The sequence below is a fragment of the Camelus dromedarius genome, chromosome 6 (genome assembly GCF_036321535.1).
Source record: "Camelus dromedarius isolate mCamDro1 chromosome 6, mCamDro1.pat, whole genome shotgun sequence".
NCBI classification, from domain to species: domain Eukaryota; kingdom Metazoa; phylum Chordata; class Mammalia; order Artiodactyla; family Camelidae; genus Camelus; species Camelus dromedarius.
In genome coordinates this window covers 2954490-2977236 of record NC_087441.1, presented here as the reverse complement: position 1 = coordinate 2977236, position 22747 = coordinate 2954490, and the positions used below count along the sequence as shown (strand labels likewise).

Genomic DNA, 22747 nt, shown 5'->3' with positions numbered 1-22747 from the left:
TGAAAAATGACGTTTTCTCCATTTCACCAGAAGGCAAACTTCCAGCTACAACTTGAGGTGCCTTCCCGGGAGATGGAGACCTCTCGAGGACAAGGGGGAAAAAAAAGAAAATGGAGTCTTGTTTATATAAACTGACCTCGAACTTGAGTCATAATCTGCAGACAATTTTTAGATAAAGGTACCTTGAAAATTTCTACCACTGTGTAACACATACACCCCAAAATGCTTCCTTTTAAAAATACTCATTACCTTCTGCCTAAATACATCAATTTCTTCTTACATATTTTCATGTGACCAGCTTGAAGAAAATGCTATTCTGTGTTAATATCTTTACATTACGTTGGAACCTGTATTCTGAAGACTCTTAAATCACTTTGGAAACTGCGTTTGAAAACTCCTAGAGAGATAGGTATGTGAGTGCGGTGCAGACCAGCTTTTGAATCTCCCTTTGTTATAACAATTCCTGTATTGACAGAGCACAGCAGGATGTTAGTTTACCTCATCCCACCTGCCCATATGATAAACACTGGAGTTTGTAAGATTAAATCCATTTCCAAATGGACAATAGTGACATCTGCTACCCAAAAAAGGAATAAAAAGCTAGTCCTAACACTTCGGTCTGTGTGGCTATAGAAAAGGAGACAATTTTTTAAAATTCAAAATTATATTTTTAAGGCATCAATACTAACATAACTATTTTGGAAATGACTGTGTGTGTGTGTTTGGCGGGGTGGTTCCCTTAAAGCGGTGGTTCAGAATCATCTGGAAGATCTCTGACAAAGAGAACCAGCTTTGCAGTCACACTCGTCTGACAAGGTAGCATTCCTTGTCCTCCCATGAGGAGCCCTCTGGGGTCCCGAGATAGGACGTGTTTAGAGCCTCGACCTGCAACACTCTTGGGTCTTTTGTGCTGGGCACAGTGCCTGGTGAACAGTGACAGTAGACAGTTCCTGATGTGGTTCCCCCTTGAGTCTGACCCTCTGTAAACATCCCCTGCATCCCTTCTTTGCTGCCACGCCTGCTGTGTGAGGCCTCTTTTACCTCCAGGTAAACACCTCGTTTTGTTGGTGCTCGGAGGAGCCTCGGCCACTCCCAGAGTCTGGCTTATTGATTCTGTTTTGAACATTAGGGTGAGGACTGAATTCTTGTCGTGTCAGCATTTACAATGACTTCTGAAACAAAGGTCTGTAATATCATGCATGTGATAGGAAGAAAAATAGCCATTTTTCAGTCCAATCATAAATGATGTTTATATCTGTTCTCTTGTTTCCAACATGCTTTGGTAAGTGCTTTGCAGAGAACCCCCAGAGATGCGGTGGACGCTAGCCACCTGGACCAGAGCACAAACGCGAGCACAAGCACCCTCCACTCGCTTGCTGGCTCTCGCGGGCATTGCCGACGGGCCTCTGCAGCTCATCACGGATATTGCTCTTACTTACGCGCGCTGCAGAACCACCTTCTCCATTAAATGCTATTATGCGTGCTTTAGGAAGGCTTTGGAAAATGTAAAATAGTGTGATGTTAAGGAGAGTGACATGAATAACACTAGAACAAAAACAATAGTTCTTTTAAATGACTTTCAAAATTCTCCTTATTGGAAGTTTCAGCAAAAACAACTCAAAGGATGCTGTCCCCCACCCTCACCCCGCCTCTGCATCTTCCTTTAGTCCCACCCCCTCCTCCTGCCACTTGAAAGCACCTAACCCGCCCTGCCAGCGCCCAGACACTGCCCAGAGGCAGGCTGCTGCCTGCCAGAGGAGGCAGCTTTTTGTAAGGAAGATGTCTTTCAACCTGACTTATGAAGACGTCTTAATTATGGAATCAAAGTTGCCAAACTGAGGGACCCTGAAGTGGTTCTTTAAGATAAAGATGAGCATCGTTCCCCTGTATTTCACTCTGATAAGAATAGAGGAATTGCAAAATTGAGGAGTTCACGAAATAAAAGGTTTTACTTAGTGAGACAGGCTTTAACTATCATCTAAGCAGTTCAACTGTCCCCTAGCGCCGTTAGCAGGACGCGGTTTGCAACACTGACGCCCCCCGGTTCGGCAGCGGTGTCAGGGGCTGGCCTGAAAGTGCCTGTTTCTCCAGGTGGGAGCGCGGGGACCCGCTGACATCTGCATTGCTGCGTGCGCCGGGCACTCATCAGACAGCACGAGGCGATCGTGTCCCTCCCTAGTGAGTGATGCGGCTCACTCTGCCCCCTCTTTTTCAACCAGGTGCTTTTATATGCCTTACGTGATTTTCTCTGCTGGGCGTGTCAACCGTGGAGCTTTGAGTGCCCCCACTTGTGAGAGCCTATTGTCTTTGTTGGTCACACAGCAGAACTGGCAGGAGTCACATTTGAATACAGGCCTGTCTCAGCCAAGCTCAGAACTCTTCCTCCACTTGTCGCCTCCTATTTCATTCCAGTGTTAAAATAGTTTCAGCCCAAGACCCTCCGCTGCTCTGCAGGGATCATTACTCATTTCCAAGCAGCTTTTTGACATGATCCTAAAACCTCCTTTTACAAGGTCCCACCCCAACAGAAAACGAACAGCCTCTGGCTCCAGGCTGCCCAGCCAGTGTCCTTGCATGTTCCTCCACAGCTCTCACGTCAGGCGTTCGCACAGATGGCCGGCGCCCAGCCTGCCTGGTGCCCGGCCTCCCCACCTGCAGCCCTGCCTCCTCGGTTTGTCTCCTTCATCAAGCTGGCGCGAACCCCAGAAATGGCGAGTCTGATTTGGCCACCCCCCCCCCCCGGTTCCTGGGGGCAGGTCCAGACTTGGCGTAGCTGTAGGGCCTTCCCAGTGCCTTCCAGCCTCATCTCCCACCCCCTGCAGGTGCCGGGGGGGGGGGGGCGGCACAGAACTGCTTCCGGCTCCCTGAGTGCTCAACCCACCATGCCTCCCACACATTTGCACAAGCTCTTCCTCAAGTCTCCTTTCCTTCACGCCCATTCTTCCAGCCAACTCCGGCTCACGCCGCAGCCCAGGTGTCCTCAGGGGGCCTCCCCTGAGCCTCCCAGCCTCCATCAGGAGTCCCAGTAGGGGGGTCTTCCTAGCTCAACTCCCCAGGGGATCCCAGCGCTTGGCTCTTCATCCTGCCTCCTATGGGGCTATAAACTCTGAGTTGGTCCTGTTTACCATCTTATCTTGCATTTTCAAAACAAGCACTCATTACTTATTTGTGGAATTAATGGATTTTAATTATAGCCGTCACACGTTTTGAACGCACAGCAAATGAACTGGGAGGCAGGCAGTTTACGTCAGCCCTTGGAGTCCTGACAGTGAGTCATCCCTTGAATAGGTCCCCTTTGCTCAGTAATTTTAAGTTAAAAGATGTGATTTTTGAAAGCACCTAATTAGTGGCAGGACTAATCCTCGAATATAGATCTGGTTCCTAGACCAGTGTAGTGCTCTGGTCACTGGACGCCACTTACGCCAAAGTCAGGAAGGCGATGAGCTGTGAATGTGAGGGGGATTCAGACGCAGGGAGACACAGGTTCATTCCAGCCCCAACCACAGATCTGTGTGCCTTTACAGAGAGATGACATACAGCGCAGCCGCACAGGGTGTTGAGAGGTTGTAAAGGAGCTTGATGCTGGGAGGGTACCAGCTCCGTTCTTATATCCCACCCCTCAGTTCTGCTGAAAGCGGGTGGGACAAAGGGTTTAGCTTGTATTTTGGGGCATAACTTCGTAGCAGACTGTTGTGCTACGAAAAGCTAAAGACATTCCCGCCTCTTCCAGGTAGCCCAGAACGAGGATAAGATCCATGGTTAGGCTCTGGCATGCCCACATCATGATAATCTGGCCATTAAAAAAACTTCTGCTCCCTTGGGTAAGGCTGGGCTCAGGCTTCTGGGTCGCTGGCCCAGGAACCCTGTCTGTCCCCCGACCACAGTCACAGCATCTGCCCTCTGTCTTCTGCGGGTCTTTCTATCTGTTTTATGGCTAAAACACCAGGAGTCAAACATGTGGAGAAGTGCTTCTCTTTAACCCTTAGTCCAGAAAGCACTTTCTTGGAAGTAACACAGATAGTAAACAAACTTACACTGCTAACCTTAAACAGATTCTGCATTTAGGAGAAAATTTGTATTTAGAAATTATCTAGGCATTTTTGATCATCTAGTTTCAATCTTTCTTTCATTTTCTAATAGAATAAAAAGTGTTGTCTCCTACAAGAAGTGGAGCATTGTGTTTTACTTCCAAGTTCCAGCTGAACCCACAGGAGCTGCGCCGCAGAGCCCCGCCTGCAGTGTGTTTCTCTTCTGCAGGAAACCCGTGCCTCTCGTTAACGTCACAGAGGACAGACTTGGTCTAGATAGCATCAACAGCCTAAAAGATGTATCAGTTCTAGGTGTCACATTTTAATTTAAAAAAACCATATGTCCTCTAATTTGTTCTAAGTGTTGAATCTATGAATCAGGGGCTTACGAACACTGGTTTCATGAGTCAAGTTTCACTGTGGATCTCTATCCAGGGGTTAGTTCAGATTCTCATTTGGGAGAATATTGTGTGAAATCATAAGCTGGGGGAAACGTTTAAAACTGCAGTGACTTTTTTAGAATATGAGTAGCAGGCAAGATTATACTCCACATTACTATCATGGTTTCTCTTTTCACTATTATTTAAAAACCTGTAAGTACTGTAAGTCACTCAGTTTTAAGAATCTGATTTGTTTGATCAAGTCTCATCAATCTGAAAGGACAGCCTTGTATTTTCCATATCTTGGCACCAACCAAATTCATCTAAGGGGTTAATTTTTTGGTGGGGCCAATTAACTTCAGTCAAGAGGGTAAATTAATACATTCACAGGGCCTAGCTGAGAAATTTCAAAGAATGCCTGCTGTTTCCATAATGCCCATAAAAGTTCTTTTCCCTGCTAATACAGTTATATGAAATCAACTTGTTATTTTATTTTTCTAAAATGTATTCTGAATTTCATAAGTCTAATTGGAAGTGAACATTTTACTTTTGATGAATACAGGTTGAAACATCTCACAAAATCACACAACATCTGTGTGCAACAATATTAGATAATGTGGGCATAATTCAAGGCATTGTGAAGGTGACAGCAAAAGGAAAGGTGGCTATTATACAACAGACTTTTTGCCTTTGGGGCAAGGCACAGGTGTACCTCATTGTAAGTTAGCTACAGAGATAAACTTACAAAATCAGAGAATTAGGGAATCCTTTAAATTTTTTTTTAACATGACCCTCACCCTTATAATTAATTTTCAGGTCACTCTGCACCATGCTTAACTGTAGTAGCTACAAACAGCGTGAGGACGCCTACCTCCAGTAGCATATTGGGAAAGAAGGGGTCAGAGCAGAAACTGGAAAAAGTCAGGGGTAATTTGCCGTCACATGGATTGGCAGTCGGATGCATAAACAAACTGCTGAGTCACGTACTAGAGGCTGGAATTCACTGCTCTTCATCTCTACCCCCACAGGGTCCTGTAACTGCCACGCGTGGAGCAGAGAGCGGCGGGGCGGGGCTGAGAGATGGAGCTCTGTGCCTGCGGGACTCCGGGCCGCGGGACCAGCCACTTCCCCGCGCCGACGGCATTTCCTCACTTATAAGAAAGGAGACTGCACTCCACCATCTCTAAGTGCCTGCTCAGCTAGAAGCTTCTCTGAGTCAAAATACCACCCAGTAAGGTTTTGTGTCGTTTGGTTTTAACTATCTGGGACAAAGGATGGATGAGAAGGGAATGTTGGTGGTGAAGAGATGAGAAATCAGAACAAAATGAGGCTCTGTAGCAAAACAAAAACCTCACAGAGAATGTTAACTCCCTCAAAACACAATTTTAACAAGTTGGCAGTTTTCCCCTGTACTTGCCACGGCCTTCCATTCAATCAATTATGGGATTTTTTCCTCCCTAGGAGTAAATCTCTCATTGGAAAATGCTTATTTTACAGCCCCATTTCTGCCACACATTCTCCCCTGAGCGAACAACATTTCTATACAGAGACATCAATGAAGGTTTCTTCCCGTGAGACAAACAACGTGCATCATATTAAGAGCGGATCATTTAGAGACTGACTTTCCACATGGCAACGTGAAAAGCGCTGTGGGCTCCTTCCCCAGTGAAACAGTTGAAAAGTGTGGGAAAACCATACCGAAGCCTCGGCAAAGGATCTGAAGAGCACGCAGCAAACGGAGAAGCATCTATTCAAGAAAATCTACAGAAATACGTTAAGAACTGTGAGAGCTTGTGACATCTGAGCTGAGATGACGTCTTCATTCCCCCTCCCAGCTCAGTGAGGTGGAGACCCCACTCTGCACAGCTGCAGCCAGACATGCAGCTCCCTCTCCCCGGCTCCCAGCCAGAGCTTTCTCCCCGGACACCAGAGGGTTGACTTTAGTGCTTCTTATCCTCCCCCAGCTCCCGGGGCGAAGGCAAAGTCCCAGGTGAGTGCAGTGGAGAGGCAGGGCTTCCTCCTTCAGCACAGACTCCACTCATGCAATGGAAGCTCTGCATTGAGAGGGCACGTGGAGACTACTGGACCCCATCACCCTTCCCCAGCTGTGAGGTGCTGGTTGCAGGCCAGGAAAGGCAAGCTAAGAGGACCCCAGACTGCGGTCTGCCCTTCCTCCCCCACAAGCACTCAGCCCCTAGAGCAGAAGGTAGCCACCATCCCCACTCTCAGCGCCAGCCCTAATTCAGAGATTTTGCCTGGAGGGAGAAGCTGGCTGTGAAACAGACTGCTCCTATCTCTTCCCATAGGAATTGACTTCACTTGCAATGGAGCCCAGAGAAGTTTAAGCCTGAGGGCACTCTCAAGAACAGTGGAGGTTATGGTGAAAGGCAACTGGGAAGAGATCTGTGGTTGTAAGGAAGAGACAGCTTAGGCTGTAGACTGGCTAGCTTGCTAGAGAGAACCAGGGAATAAGATAGCTGGTGGGGGGCCTCTTAGGGTTAGAATATCAAACATGACCTTTCTTTCAAAGGAAACAGGACTTGATTGGATAAGTTTGTAAATCAGTTTATCCCCAGGGCATTGTTGAAAGCAACTGAACAATCAAATCAACCAACAAGGCAATTAGTGGAGTTAAACAACTGTGTTTAGTCCAAGAAAGCAGGCAGAGAGCCCCACCAGTACCACTGTCACCCCAGGATAACTGTGGGCACATCTGAAGCTGTGCCTCCCTAAGGAGTGACATCAGAGGTATATGCAGTGTGTGTGTATGTGTGTGTGTATGAATAGGCTTCACTAAAATAACCCAGCAGTAACTAAACAAACAGGCAAGCAAATACAACAAGCCCTGAGCAGAGGGAGGACAACTACCCCGAGTAGCTAGAATATATTATCCAAAATATCCAGTTTCCAACAAAAAATTATGAGGCATGTAGGTATGATCCACACCCTGGGGAAGGGACAGAGAGGGGCAGAGGGAGGGAAAACAAAAAATACACAACTGGTGAAAGCAACCAGATGTCAGATTTAGTAGAAGCTGTCGAAGCAGCCATTATACATATGCTCACAGAACTACAGGAAACTGTGATTAAAGAAGGAAAGAAAGGCATAAAGACAATGTTGCATCAAACAGTATCAGTAAAGAGAATTTATGAAAAAGAACCAGGTGGAAACTGTAGAACTGAAAAGCACAACAAAAATTCAACAAGAGGAGCTTGAGAGTGAATATGAACTGGAGGAAGAAAGAATTAGCAAACTTGAAGAGAGTCTGATGGAGATTACACAAGAAGGAAAAAAAGAATGAGGGAAAATGAACAGAGCCTCACAGGAAAGTGGGGAACCATTAAGCATACCAACATACACATAACGTAGTACCAGAAGGATAGAGAGAAAAGGCAAAAGAAATTCAAATAAATAATGGCTGAAGCCCCTCCAATTTACTGAAAAACTGTAACAAATAACCTATACACCTATGAAGCTCAATGAACTTCAAACTGGATGAACTCAAAAACACCCACAAATAGATATACTGCAGTAAAAGTAAAGAATGTCAAAGACAGGAGAAAACCTAGAAAAAAGCAAGAGGAAAATGATGTACATTCAAGGGAATCCCAACAAATTAAAAGCTGACTTCTCAGAAGAAACAATGGAGGCCAGAGGCAGCCAAACAACATATTCAAAGTGCTCAAAGAGGAAAAAACCTGTCAAGAAAGAATTCTATATCCAGCAAAGGTGTATTTCAAAAATAAAGGGAAAATAAAGAATTTTCCCAAAGCAAAAACTGAAATAATTTATTGCTAGCAGAACTGCTTTATGCGAAATACTGAAAGAATTCCTCAGCCTGAAGACCCTAATTCTAATCCACATGAGTAAAGACCCCAGTAGAAATAATTATAAAAGACACTGTAAATGCTTTTTTCCCTTTTTCTTAACTCACTTAAAAGCAATTGTATAAAATAACTATATAAAATAGTATGTATATTGTATATTTTGAGGCCTATAACATAAAAAATGCAATAGAACTATAATGTATTTACCAATAACAGCATAAAGGAAGTAGGTGGGGGCTAAGCTATAACTACTAAGGAAATGATGACAGATGGTAAAGTAATAATTATAAGAATATATTTGGGGGTTTGTAATATAATAAATGTAATATGTATAACAATAACACCATCAAAAGAGAGAAATGGAATAAGGCTATACAGGAGTAACATTTCTATATATCACTGGAATTAAGCTAGTATAAATTTGAAGCTGTTTTTGGTAAGTTAAGATGTATATGGTAAGCTTTATAGCAACCAGTAAAAACTAACTAAAAAATATAGTGACCAATTCACACTCATTCGGATGACTATTATCAAAAACCAAAATAAAAACCAAATACAAATAGAAAATAAGAAGTGTTGACAAGGATGTGAAGAAATCAGAATCTTTGTTTATTGCTGGTGGAAATGTAAAACAATGCAGCCACTACAGAAAAAGACATGGCAACTTCCCAAAACTTTAAACAGTTCTACCTCTGTGTTTATAGCCAGAAGAAGTGAAAGCAGGACTGAAAATTACTTTTACACCCATACTGCACAGCAGCATAAGGGCTACTACTAAGGAGAAAGCACACAACCTGAACTGGAGCCAGAGAGGGAACGCTATCTATAATCATAAGTGTGAGAAGTGGCCTAATATAGTAGACAGAGTGAGAGTTGTAATCAGAAAGAAAAAAATAATAGAATGAAAAAAATCACTAATGAAATTAAAATGCTATCTTAGAAATACCTTAGAAAATATTATGCAATGTCAATGAAAGAATTCAAGGAAAAACAGAGGGACAAAAGAGACATGAGATATATAGAAAAAAACTATTAAATGGCAGACTTAAGTCCAACTACATTAATAACAACATTAAATGTAAATGGATTAAACAATCCAGTCAAAAGGCAGAGATTGTCAGTCTGGATAAAAAAACCTATTTGTTGTCCACAGAAGACACACTTTAGATTCAAAGATATAAATAGGTTTAAAGTAAAAGGATGAAAATGATATATCAGGCAAATAGTGCTCACAGGAAAGCTGGAGTGACTAGACTAGTATCAGACAAAATAGACCTTAAAACAAAACAAAAAAGTGTAACCAGAAATAAAGAGGGATATTTTATAATGATAAAAAGGAGAATCCATCAGAAAGATATAACAATTACAAATATATATGTACATAACAACAGAGCACTAAAATACATGAAGCAAAATCTGACAGTACTGAAGAAAGAAACAATACTAGAGGCCTTAATATCCCAATTTCAATAATGGACATAACAATGAAACAGAAGATAAACAAAGAAATAGAAGACATGAATAACACTATAAACCACCTAGAGCTATAGAATACTTCACCTAACAGCAGCAGAACATACATTCTTCTCAAGAGCACACAGAACATTCTCCAGGATAGACAATATGGTAAGCCATAAAACAAACTTAATAAATTTAAAAAGATGAAAATAGTAGAAAGTATGTTCTCTGGGCAAGAGAGAGAAATAAAAGGGATCTAAATTGGAAAAAAAGAGGTAAATTGTGACTATATGCAGATGACATGATACTATATATAGAAAACCCTAAAAGGTCCACACAAAAACTACTAGTACTAATCCAAGAATTCAGCAAGGTTACAGGTTACAAGATTAACGTTGCATTTCTTTACACTAACAATGAATCAACAGGAAAAGAAACAATCCCCTTTAAAATAGCACTCAAAGCAATAAAATACCTAGGAATAAATCTAATCAAGGAGGTGAAAGACTTATACACAGAGAACTATAAAACATTGATTAAGGAAATTAAAGACTTAAAAAAATGGAAAGATATCCAATGCTCCTGTATTGGAAGAATCAATATTGTTAAAATGGTCATACTGCCCAAGGCAAACTACAGATTGAATGCAATCCCTATCAAATTACCCAAAACATATTTCACAGAACTATAACAAATCATAATAAAATTTATATAGAATCACAAAAGAGCTAGAATTGCCAAAGCATTACTGAAGAAAAAGAAAGAGGCTGGAGGAATAACTCTCCCAGACTTCAGACAATACTACAGAGCTACAGTCATCAAAACAGCATGGTATTAGTACAAAAACAGACATATGGACCAATGGAACAGAATAGAGGGCCCAGAAATGAACCCACAAACTTTTGGTCAACTAATCTTCGACAAAGGAGGCAAGAACATATAATGGAACAAAGACAGTCTCTTCAGTAAATGGTGTTGGGAAAACTGGACAGAAGCATGTAAATCAATGAAGCAACAACACTCCCTTACACCATGCACAAAAATAAACTCAAAATGGATCAAAGGCTTAAACATAAACAAGATACAATAAACCTCCTAGAAGAAAACATAGGCAAAACATTATCTCACATACATCTCAAAAATGTTCTCCTAGGGCAGTTTACCCAAGCAATAGAAATAAAAGCAACAATAAAGAAATGGGACCTAATTAAACTTACAAGCTTCTGCACAGCAAAGGAAACCATAAGTAAAACAAAATGACAACCTACGGAATGGGAGAAAATTTTTACAAAAGATGAAACTGACAAAGGCTCGGTCTCCAGAATATATAAGCAGCTCATACGACTTAATAAGAAAAAAACAAACAACCCAATACAAAAATGGGCAGAAGAACTAAACAAGCAATTCTCCAGTGAAGACATACGAATGATCAATAGGCACATGAAAAAATGCTCACTATCACTAATTATCAGAGAAATGCACATCAAAACTACAATGAGGTATCACCTCACACCAGTCAGAATGGCCATCATTCAAAAGTCCACAAATGACAAATGCTGGAGAGGCTGTGGAGAAAGGGGAACCCTCCTACACTGCTGGTGGGAATGCAGTTTGGTGCAGCCACTGTGGAAAACAGTGTGGAGATTCCTCAAAAGACTAGGAATAGACTTACCGTATGACCCAGGAATCCCGCTCCTGAGCTTATATCCAGAAGGAACCCTACTTCAGGATGACACCTGCACCCCCATGTTCATAGCAGCACTATTTACAATAGCCAAGACATGGAGACAGCCAAAATGTCCATCGACAGATGACTGGATAAAGAAGATGTGTATGTGTATATACTATTCAGCCATTAAAAATGACAACATAATGTCATTTGCAGCAACATGGATGTCCCTGGAGAATGTCATTCTAAGTGAAGTAAGCCAGAATGAGAAAGAAAAATACCATGAGATCGCTCATATGTGGAATCTAAAAGAAAAGAAAAGAAAAAGACAATAGACATAAATACAGAACAGATACAGACTCACAGACATAGAATACAAACTTGTGGTTGCCAGCGGGGAGAAGGGTGGGAAGGGACAGACTGGGAGTTCAAAATTTGTAGATACTGACAGGTATATATAGAATAGATAAACAAGATTATACTGTATAGCATGGGGAGATATACACACAAGATCCTGTGGTAGCTCACGGTGAAAAAGAATGTTGACAATGAATATACGTATGTTCACGTATAACTGAAAAATTGTGCTCTACACTGGAAATTGACACAACATTGTAAACTAAATATAACTCAATAAAATAAAATAAGAAAAAAAAAAGAAAGTATGTTCTCTGACCACAATTAGAAATAACAACATGGAGAAATTTGGGAAACTCACAAATAGATGAAAATTAAACAACACTCTTAAACAACCAATGGGTCAAAGGAGACTAAAAAGGATATCAGAAAATACTTTGAGATGAATGAAAATGAATACACAACATATCAAAACTTACGGGATACAGCTAAAGCAGTGCTTAGAGGGAAATATATGGCTGTAAATGCCTATATTAATAAAGCAGAAAGATCTCAAATCAACAACCTACCCTTCTACCTTAAGATACTGGAAAGGAGCAAACTAACCCTAAAACAAGCAGAAGGAAACAAACTATAAAGATCAGAGTGGACATTAATGAAAAGGAAAACTGGAAGAAAAAAGAAAATCAACAAAGCACAAACTGGCATACAAATGTTTACAACAGCATTATTTACAATAGCCAAAAGGTAGAAATAACCCAAATGTCCATCAGTTAATAAGTGCAGAGACAAAATGTGGTATATCCATCAAATAGATTATTATTTGTCCATAAAAAGAAGTGAAGCACTGACTTATGCTACAACATGGATAAATCTTGAAAAGATTATGCTGAGTGAAAGAAGACAGTCACAAAAGGCCATATACTATGTGATCCCACTCGTATGAAAGTCCAGAACAGCACGATTGTCAGAGACAGACAGTAGGTTTGTGGCTGCTTAGGGATGTCGGAGGGTGATGGGGCCAGGGTTAGGGAGTGAGAGCTAAAGGGCTGTGGCTTCTTTCTGAAGTGATGAAGATGTTCCAAAATCGACTGTGGTGACATATCTGTGAATAAATCCCAAACCATTTAATTGTATGCTTCAGCTAGGCAAATTATACCTCAATAAAGCTGTTTTTTTAAAAAAATCACCTTTCTTACAGGTTCGCAACATAAGCACATAGCATGTCCTTTTCCTTTACCTTTTGCAGCTAACATCATATGGAATAGTAGAGAATTTAGGGGCAAGAAAACTAAAATGTCATTCATTACCGAATATATTGTGTAGACTGGGGATTAGAAAGAATTAGAAAGTCAGATTTGAATTTAAATTAATTTTCATTGCAGATTACATGGTTCATCCTATGCAATTTTACACCTACTTTTATAAAGATAATCTTTAGAGTTTATTGTGACTGGAATGAAATCCCATCTCCTAAGTGCCAGTGGTGAGAGTGTTTACCAAGCACACCATCACAGGAAGTAGTTCATCATTAGCTTATCTCAGTTTTCAAAACAACATTTACATTATGCAACTTACTAGGTTTCGTGTACTCTTAGGAGGACCTCTGAGGATAAAGGTACAGTTTAATATATACATGATTTTTCTCTCTTAGCTAAAGTAATGCTGATGATTTTATAGGTAGGTACCAATGAGAGAAAGTAAGACATTTGAAGGGTTTATCTAAGCAAGTTCTCTGGCATCACTGGTGGGAAACTGTAGGATATTCAACTTATGTCTGTACCTGCATTCTGCCAGGATTACAAACAGGAGGACAAAGGCAGACATTCTACTTGTAATATCAGATTCTTCCGTGCCTCATAGCTAATAGTATCTCAGTTAAATGCATTGCCTATACAGAATAAACAGATCAGTTACAAAGCATCCCAGGGCTCTGCAGACAGACAGAAGGATGGATATTTTGTTCCAACCAAAGGCCCTGACTTCAGATGCCTGGGCATGAATTCCTGGGAAAACAGGAAAGCTCACAGAAAAGCCAGGTGTCCAGCACTGCTAAGAGAAACCGCGCAGCTCGGTCTCAGGGGCTCCACGCCTTCCGCCCGCGTGTCTCCTTTGTCCTCTTGATCACGGGCAAAACCACAAAACCAACACTATGGGCCACGTTGCTGTTCTTTGAGCTTTTTCAGGAAGGTTCTGTGAAGGCTACCCACTTGGCAGCTCTGAGCCAACCCCAGCTTGAATTATGCCAACTCTGATTCCACAAAAACTGTTCTGTGGAGTTTCTAACATGCTCCTACTCTGTGTTGGGTGCCGGGGATACAGAAGTAAATAGGATGGTTTCTGCTACCAGGGAAGTCACAGTCTGGAGAGGGGGAGATGTAAGTAGTGGCAGGATATCAAGAGATGGAGGAACAAGACACGTTGGTATCTGGAGGGGAGGACAGTCAATGCGTCATGCTGAGCGTGTGTGCGCAGTGGGGGTTAGGGAAGACTTCCAGGCTTGAGATGAGTCTTGAGGAATGACTGCTTGATAAACAAAGGGAGGAAAAATTCTACATATGGAAGGACCCTCTCGTGCCATAAAGAAGATATGCAGGGGAACCTTGGGCAGTCTGGCCCTGGGTGCTACAGCCTGGGGGGCGAGCAGGGAGGGCAGGAGGCAGGCAAGGCCACCCCAGCCATGTTACAGTATATCCATCCTTCCCTCCAGAGGCAAACAATGTTTGAGCCCCTGAAGGACAGAGCCACCTCAAGGTCAGAGTCAGGGTTGGGTTAGTGCAGAACAGGCTCTGAGACAGCGTCTGCTTAAGGATGAGCTCCGTGTGCAATGAAGCGCAAGGCAAAAACCATGCACAGCAGGTTCAGTTTTTAAACACAATTTTCTAAGAACACCCTACCCTTTCTCTATTTCCTTCTGACAGTGACCACTTTTAACTTCTAATGAAGCCAGACCATGTTCCCCGGTTGCTGACGTCAATGGGCTTTTTGCCTGAGTCAGGACCTCACAGCCGACCCTAAGGGCTTGATTCTAATCTCGGGCACACGGGGCCAGCAGTGTCCCTCCTCAGCCTGGAGACCAGTGACCACACGCTGAAATGGGACAGCGCTGCCGCCTGGGGGACGCGTGTACACACAAGCCCTGCAAAGAAATTTTCAGGAACATTTCAGAAACCTATTTGAGGTCAAGAAGTAGACTGCTACGGTCAACTAGCTCGCCGTGGGAGAGGGCAGCACGTGGCGCCCTTATGGACGTGCTAAGCTGACAAGCATTGCACAACCCGGGAGCGAGGAGTGGAACGAGACAAAAGGCGCTGCTGGTTCTGCACTGAGTGACCCGGGCTGGCAGCCGGCCTGCGGCCCTCAAGATAGCTGGACTCTCCACGTCATCTGAGGAGTGAACAGGGCTCATTACAATAACGCGCTCTCATTACCTAATCTGCACTAGAACCAAATGAACACAGGCCTCTGATACTCTCGTTACACAAGATTAAAACTCTCAGAACCAGGACTGTTCTGGGAAAGGTCAAATACTGAAAATAAAAAGACAGATGAGAGCCCATGGCAGCGATCTGTGGTCACCCACTGAGTCTGGAAGCCTGCTGCTCTGCAACTGGCCCACGCAACCTGAAGTACATCTGAATAAAAACTGGATAGCATCTCTTAGAGGTCAAGAGCACGTATTTCACTCAAAACACAACTCGGGCGAAGGGAAGGTTGTGTTGTGTTGCAAAGGTCAGGTCCTCGAGTTGTCTGTAAACCTGCAAATAATGATTTTTCATCAGACAGAACTGTAACCACTCCCTACACCTGACAGAGCAGCTCAGACTTTGCTCATGGTCTTACATCTAGTGTAAGAAAGCCTTTCTACAGAAGAGCTTTTGCGCAGGAGTTCTGTGGTTGGGACGTTGTGCTGATGAAATGATCATATTAGCTTCATCCAGGGAGGCAAGTGGGACAAAAAGCTGGGTGTCATCTTGCCAGGTCTGAGGGCTAGAAGAGGGCCTTGTGGGTAAGGCCACACAAAGCAAAGACACGCCGGGGCTCCTTTTGTGCTCACTTGCTGTTAACTCGCTTTCCCCCTCCATGAGTTCTAAAGACAGACAAGGCAGAGCAGAGACTATCAGCTCAAGGCTTTCAAAAGTAAGTTCAAAAGTTGCTGTAGAGACGAAGTTAAAGGAACATGGAGAGTGGTCTGATGCTCTCTTTTGAGAACACAGATAAGGCACATTACATATTTGAAAGCTCAGAAACTCTATCCAATTTGCTGAATTGCTCCAAAGATCATGCTGTACCTTGCTCTTTGCTCTGTAAATCTTGGTCTTAGGCCAAAAGCAACAAAATGCGCCCTGACCACTACTTGGGACCTCCCATCTCCCTGTCTCCAGCCTGCCTCATCACCACGTCCTAACCATCACCCCTTCCCAGCAGCTGGCCCCCTCCTCCCCGACCCTCACCCACGGTTGTGGGATGGCTGAGGGCCGCCCAGGGGGCCAGCCCATCTCTCCTTGTTTTCAAATCCCTTGAGATTCTCTAGGAAGCTGTGTAAATGGCTAGTCCCTCAGCAGTAAGGATGTGACTTCTCAAGTCACAGAGTCAGATCACCAAGAAGAATGGAGGAAACAATCAGCTACCAGGATAGTCAAGTCACGGAAAACACAGCTTCTAGCTTTTTCTTTTCCCACATGTTTTTCAAGGCTGCCGTGCACACACCCAAACATATGCACACACATTCACCAAGGAGGGAGTAAACTCAGCTGCAGCAGAGTCACACACAACAATATGTTGTCCCTAGCAGAGAAAGTCTGTACACATTTTGGAATGGGCTCAAGTTCTCAGGCTCCAGGCCAGCAAACCCCGTGGGTGTTGCTGGCTGTGGTCCTTGAATAACACCTACCACTAGATGAACAGATGCACCCAGTGCCTAACTGTCCACCCAGCTCTGGGGGGACCTGCCCATGCTCCTTCAAAGAAAGGCAGGGTAGCATGATGAGGAAAGAAAAGGAGAAGAAAGCCAGGAGTATTCACTTCAAATATCAGTCAGCCAGCACCACACTGCCCAGTCCGACGGCAGTGGGTGTGTGTGGCCAAGATAACTTCAAGGAAAGCTGGCAGCAGAAACAACAGGGACACAAACTTCCCAGCGACCTTGGCTTTCTTTGTACAGCACCCATTCTAAGAAGAGTTCACACAGAGTTTACATATGTTATCCTATTTGTCACCACTAATACCCCTCAGAGGCATTTCTGTCCTTTCCATCACATCTGCAAATTCATCAATGTACTGACCATTAAGAGAGGGGGAAAAAATCAATGAGATTTGAGCAACAGCAAAATAAACCTGTTGATAAAGTTTTGTGAACAGGATTCACAGAACAGGAAATATCCCTCTTTGTAGATCTGGAGAAGAGCAAGAGATTCAAATAAACACATGAAAAGATGCAAAGCCAAACAGGCAAACAAAACCATCTTTGACCACCTCATGGTTTTGGTCAAGGGGGAAAAAGGCACAGTATAGGAAAACATTACAAATTCCCTCTATTATCAGCTGATGAAAGTCCAGAGCCAAAGATACAAGCATAGTGTCCATTCCTGGTTTCCCCTCATTCTCATCTCTGGCTCTGCCCTTTAGGTCGTCTCCTGCCCACAGTCACCCCCTTTTCACCGCAGACCCTACCGTCCACACGTGCAACGTGCAGACTTGCTCCTACAGCAGCTGTTTTTCCCCACTGCCAGCGAGCAGCACTCCAGCTCTTAATGCTCCGCCCACCTGTCAGCTACCCAGATCCCAGGGGCCACCTCACAGCTCCTGAGGCAGCACCATGCGCGGGACTCGGGAATTCTTGTAAAGATCTCCAACACAAAACCTTTCACAATCGAGAGATTGTTCTAGGTTTCATTATGTTCCCCACAGCACCTAGCGTGGTGCCAAAGGCAGAGGGGGGGTCTTCCAAAAACACTTCTTGGGGTGGTAAGGCAGATTCCATGAATTTAAGAGCTTGTTCAAATGGTTTGTTGTTATAGAATTGTTACGTCAAATACAATAATAAGTCAAACTTAAGCTGGAAAATTATTCATACACAGCTTTTGGTTGTCAATCTTTTGATATATAAGATGGCTATTATAATTTTGGTACTAGATAGTTTTGATAAAAGGCAAAATATGGAGTCTGTTTTTTAAAAGGTGCCATAACTTTAAAAATATTACAATTGTCTGTGGATTATTAGGACAATAAGTAAAGCAATCATTTGCTAAAAATGAAACCTTCATTTAAATATTGAAATTTTAACTTATTTGCATTTAAAATGTGAATCCCCCTCCCCCCACGCCCAAAGAGTTGAGACTGACTACAATAATAACACAGTCTAGCATGAGAGGGGAGCGTGGGCAGGGCAACGCTCCTCCAGGAACTTGGAGGCAATGGGAATGCCCATCCTCAAGTGGGAGGCATTTCCACTTGTACAGCACACTAATAACACTGGGGAGAGGAACACTTCTAGAAAAATGCAAAGGGAGGGCAAACATGGTGCAGTGGTTTCAGAAAAGCACATTTTAGTAGTGCTTAGCTTTGTAGAGAAGGGAAAAGATAACGTCTGAGAAGTGAAAACATCCCTGCCACCAGAAAACTGGTCTCAACCGGGCAGCAACGGTATCGCAGTGAGCACCCCAGTGCTCACAGCAGCACTGTTTACAACAGCCAAGACATGGAAACAACCTAAATGTCCATCCACAGATGACTGCATAAAGAAGTTGTGGTATATTTATACGATGGAATACTACTAAGCCATAAAAAATGATAAAGTAATTCCATTTGCAGCAACATGGATGGCCCTGGAGATCGTCATTCTAAGTAAAGTAAGCCAGAAAGAGAAAGACAAAAACCATATGATATCATTTATATGCCGAATCGAAAAAAAAGACAAATGAAATTAGTTACAAAACAGAAACAGACTGACAAACATAGAAAACAAACTTATGGTTACCAGGGGGGAAAAGGGTGAGAAGGGATAAACTGGGAGCTCGAGATATACAGATACTGACTAACATATATAAAATAGATAAACAAGTTTATGCTATATATCACAGGGAACTATATTCAATATCTTGTAGTAGCTTATGGTGAAAAAGAATATGAAAACAAATACATGTATATTCATGTATGACTGAAGCATTATGCTGTACACCAGAAATTGACACAACATTGTAAACTGACTATATCTCAATGAAAAAAAAAAAAAGAGTATCGCAGTGATACTACTAAGGTCTGGATGAAACACCCTTCAAGATGTTATTTCCCTTTGCCTTGATTCTATGTTCCCTAAGCAAACTCCTAATTACTGTTGTGGCTACCTAGTATCTCAAAATCAGGAAAAGGGTTTCCACAGATTACAGACAGGAACATGCTGGTTCCTAGAAAGGGATTATTACCATTATAAGTCAACAAATTAGTGTTCTGATAAATACTTAAGATAGCAGTCAATTACCCTACATAAATACTCAACACATAAGTATTACTTATATATTAATACATCTACTTACATAATATGTAAGTATTTATGTAGGGTAATCAATAAAGTCCAGTTTCTAATCCTTCTTAGCTAAGAATAGAGATGGAACCAGAGTCAAACTCCAGAGTCACTGTCCCTTCCCTCTACCCTGCTCTCTCACTATCCCAATAACTCTTTGGCCTCGGTGTTAAACCTTCCTCCCCATTAAAACTTCAAAGAGTATGATTAAACCAATTCATTTTTCTAGGAGCTTCCTGGTAGTGAAGACAAAAAGGGAAAGAAACTTCAGAGGACAATTAATTCTTATTACCTGATAAAAGGATCCTTTGGAAACCAGTTATTAGGAGATATTAAAATCCTATTTTCATTTACCTTTTAGACTTTTGGGAGAAAAAGACTTATGAATAGCAATCTTACACAATTTCACTCAAGGAAAGCTGATTTTTCAAAAGAGTTTTTAAAAGATGAAACACTATCCTTAGTCTTAACCCCAGGGCTATTTCTATCAGAGTAAATAGTTTAGAATTTATTTAAGTCTTTGAAAAATGTTAATCCTGTAATCCTGTCTAGGAATGTTAACATAAGAAAGTTGAGATTCAAAAGTTTGTTTCAAGTCAGTTGTTTAAAACACAAAGTATTTCCCCATGAAAACAGCAGTCTTAAAATTATGGGAATGACTCCGGGGAAGCCCAGGAAATCCTATTTGACTCTGAATACGTATAGCTGAAATGGTGCCAATAGTAACTGTGATCAGATACCATGTTTTGTTCCCCGGACCTGGAGCCAGGTTGCTCCAGGCTATCCAGTGGCTCCCCCAGCTCTGAAACAGGGCTGGCATGGACCCCTCCTCTCTGCTCAGAACCAAGTCTCCGGGTGCCCAGACTCTAGTCAGGGCCCTGCCCATGGAGGCCCCCTGAGAAAGCACTGAGCCAGGACTCAAAGGACCACCTTCCACATTTCCTTCCATCTTTAGGAAACTAGCCTCTCTAAGCCTTAGAAGTCACACCTAAATGTGCTATAAGCCCAGGGTTCAAGGATGCCTGGGGTAGGGGATAGAACGTTCACTGTGAATCCTTAAACAGTCTCAGTTTCAAGAGAACCTTGTTCTGAGTTGCAAAGAATTGAATTATAAATAAAAATTTGAAATATAATTGTTGGAGCTGCCTTTACTGTATTTTTACTGTTTTTTGGTGTTCGTTTTTTTTCTCTTACAGTAAGCTGGTTAGGAGCTGTTGGTTTGGCATTTACCTCTTCGGTTCTCATGGATGACCTATGATTTAGTGCCTCCTAATTTTTCAAATGCATGGTCTCGTTTTTACCATGTTTCTCTCATATTTCATTTAGGATTGCCAAGTCTCTTCTCAGTTTGCTTTGCTCCCTTCTCCAACAAATATTCCTCTTCTACGCTAATTTTTCTTTAAAAATAGCCTATCCCCTCAGATTCACAGCAGCACATCCCATGGAATGTGACGGTGGAAGTAACCCACTTCTATGCTCTTCTGTAAGTAGCCACTCACCATATGTGGCTATTGAACCCCTGAAGTGTGGTGGTGTGATTGAGAAAACTGACTTTTCAACTTCACTGAATCTTAATGAATTTAAAGTTAAATTACAATAGCCACACAGGGCAAGTGGCTACCCAATACTGTAAAGATGCTGTTATTGGTTTCTGAATTGGAATCGAACTTGACATTGAAATTGAATTTGCATGTGAGTATGGTGGGGGTGTGTCTGTCTGTCTGTCTGCAGCTTCCCAGTAGAGTTTTTCCTTTAAGGTCTGTTGAATGGAGGGAAAAGCAGCCTATTTCCTATGATTAAGCTGAAAAAAAAGGTTCTGATTTTGCTCTGGAAGCTTCTACAGATGAGAGAGTCTCCATCTGGAGGTGGGACGATCACCTTTGCTACTAGTAACAGTTCGGTCAGTCAATCTTCCCCGCCTCATATTGTATTTTTTAAAAACTCCGAAATAAACAAACTCGTTTCAGCCCCCACCTCCCCACAGCTCATCAGCCTACTTCTTTGTTCTGTAACACAGAACTCACTGCACGAGTTCCCCACACTTGCTGCCTCCCCCTTCTCCTCCCTACCCTGCACCGAGCGGCTCTCACCGAGGACCCCAATGAACCCTGCCAAGTCCTACCATCCATTCTCCAGGGCCTTTGTCACCAGTGCTCACTTTCTCCTTGAAATACTTCCCCGTCTTGGTCCCTGGGCCACCCTATGCCTGGCCTCCCTCCTTCTCTTGGCCTTTGTTGATGGCTTCTCCACTCCCTGAATTCAAGGGACCGCAGGGCTCACTTCTCAGCTATTCACAGGCACCTCTCTCTCTGGGAGACTCAGCTAGTGCCGGGAGCTCACACACCCTCATCTTCTCAGGACTCCAGCCAGTCCCCTCAGCACTGGAGTCAAACATCTCACTGTCTACTCAGTCAAAATGGTGCCTGATCCAACGTCAAAAAGTAAAAGAGATTAAAAAAAAAAAAAAACAAGCATATTGGTCAAATAAATTCTCAAACATACAAAAAATAAAGAGAATAAAGCCATACAGGTATTCTAGAAAACTCATGTAACATTGCCTCTCTATTCCTGGGAACTCTTCTAACACTGAGAACCCCCATATCTTTCCCAATAATGGACAGGTTTCTGGCCACTGTCCATGAGGCCCCCACACAGATGAAGAGGGAACATCGGGGAAGACAAGGCAGCCTTCAGGGAGGGGGCATGGCGTGGGGGCCCTCGTTGTACCTGTTGCATTGCGTGAGTCCAGGCTGCCTTCTGCTGGGTCATTGCTCATCTGCTCCTGGGTGTCTGTCCTGCTTCTCAATGTCAGCAAAGCGGGCCCTCTGCTCCCACTTTTAAGTGTGAAGGGCAGGCAGCTGGCTGGAGAGAACAAGACACAGAATTAACATCAACTCCGACGGTAACACGTCATCACAATCGGGAGCGTGGTCTCCCTGGGAGCCTCCCGTCACGGACAGACTGTTCATGGAGACAAGCACAGAGCGACCTGGGCTGCAGCCGCCCCTCCGGGTGGGAGCACACACACAAACACAGCTCCAAACTACGGATTCAGAGCTGCAATGGTTGGAAACCTACATCGGCTAGAGCATCCTGCTCCTGGTCTTGTCTGGTGGACTCTGAGAGGGAGCAATTTGGAGGTGGCTTTCAGAGTTAAACATGACTTGGCAGATTTTCTGAAGGGGATTTCAGGTCAATCTGGCACCTCCCACAGGACCTGCAATGTCGGAAATGCGAGTATGTGAACATGTGTCCTGATGGGTCGGGAGGTGAGATGAGGGCGAGAGGGCATGTGCAGACTGAAGGGCTGGACTAACGTGCGTGTTTAATACATCACTGACCAGTGTAGCTGTAAACATCTTAACAACAACCCAGGAATTGTGCTGGTTCCCTCATCTGACCTAGGTCTCAAATGCATTTGTGTGACACAGTGATGTCTGTAATTCGCTTTAACATTCTCTATCCTAAACAGTGTGATGTGGGAGTTGTTAATCAGTTTTAGTCTA

General features: G+C 43.1%; 1 protein-coding gene across 5 annotated transcripts in view; it reads right to left on the bottom strand.

Annotated features, from left to right (window-relative positions):
- PDE10A (phosphodiesterase 10A) overlaps positions 1 to 22747 on the bottom strand; it is a 531531-nt gene that overhangs the window by 273816 nt on the left and 234968 nt on the right. For 3 of the 5 annotated variants that reach the window (XM_031456668.2, XM_031456666.2, XM_031456669.2), the window contains exon 2: positions 21969 to 22103. In XM_031456668.2, the coding sequence (XP_031312528.1) occupies positions 21969 to 22017 (49 nt within the window). In that variant the 5' untranslated portion in view covers positions 22018 to 22103. The remainder of the gene's footprint in view (positions 1 to 21968; positions 22104 to 22747) is intronic. The other 2 variants (XM_064486482.1, XM_064486483.1) reach the window with 1 other exon arrangement.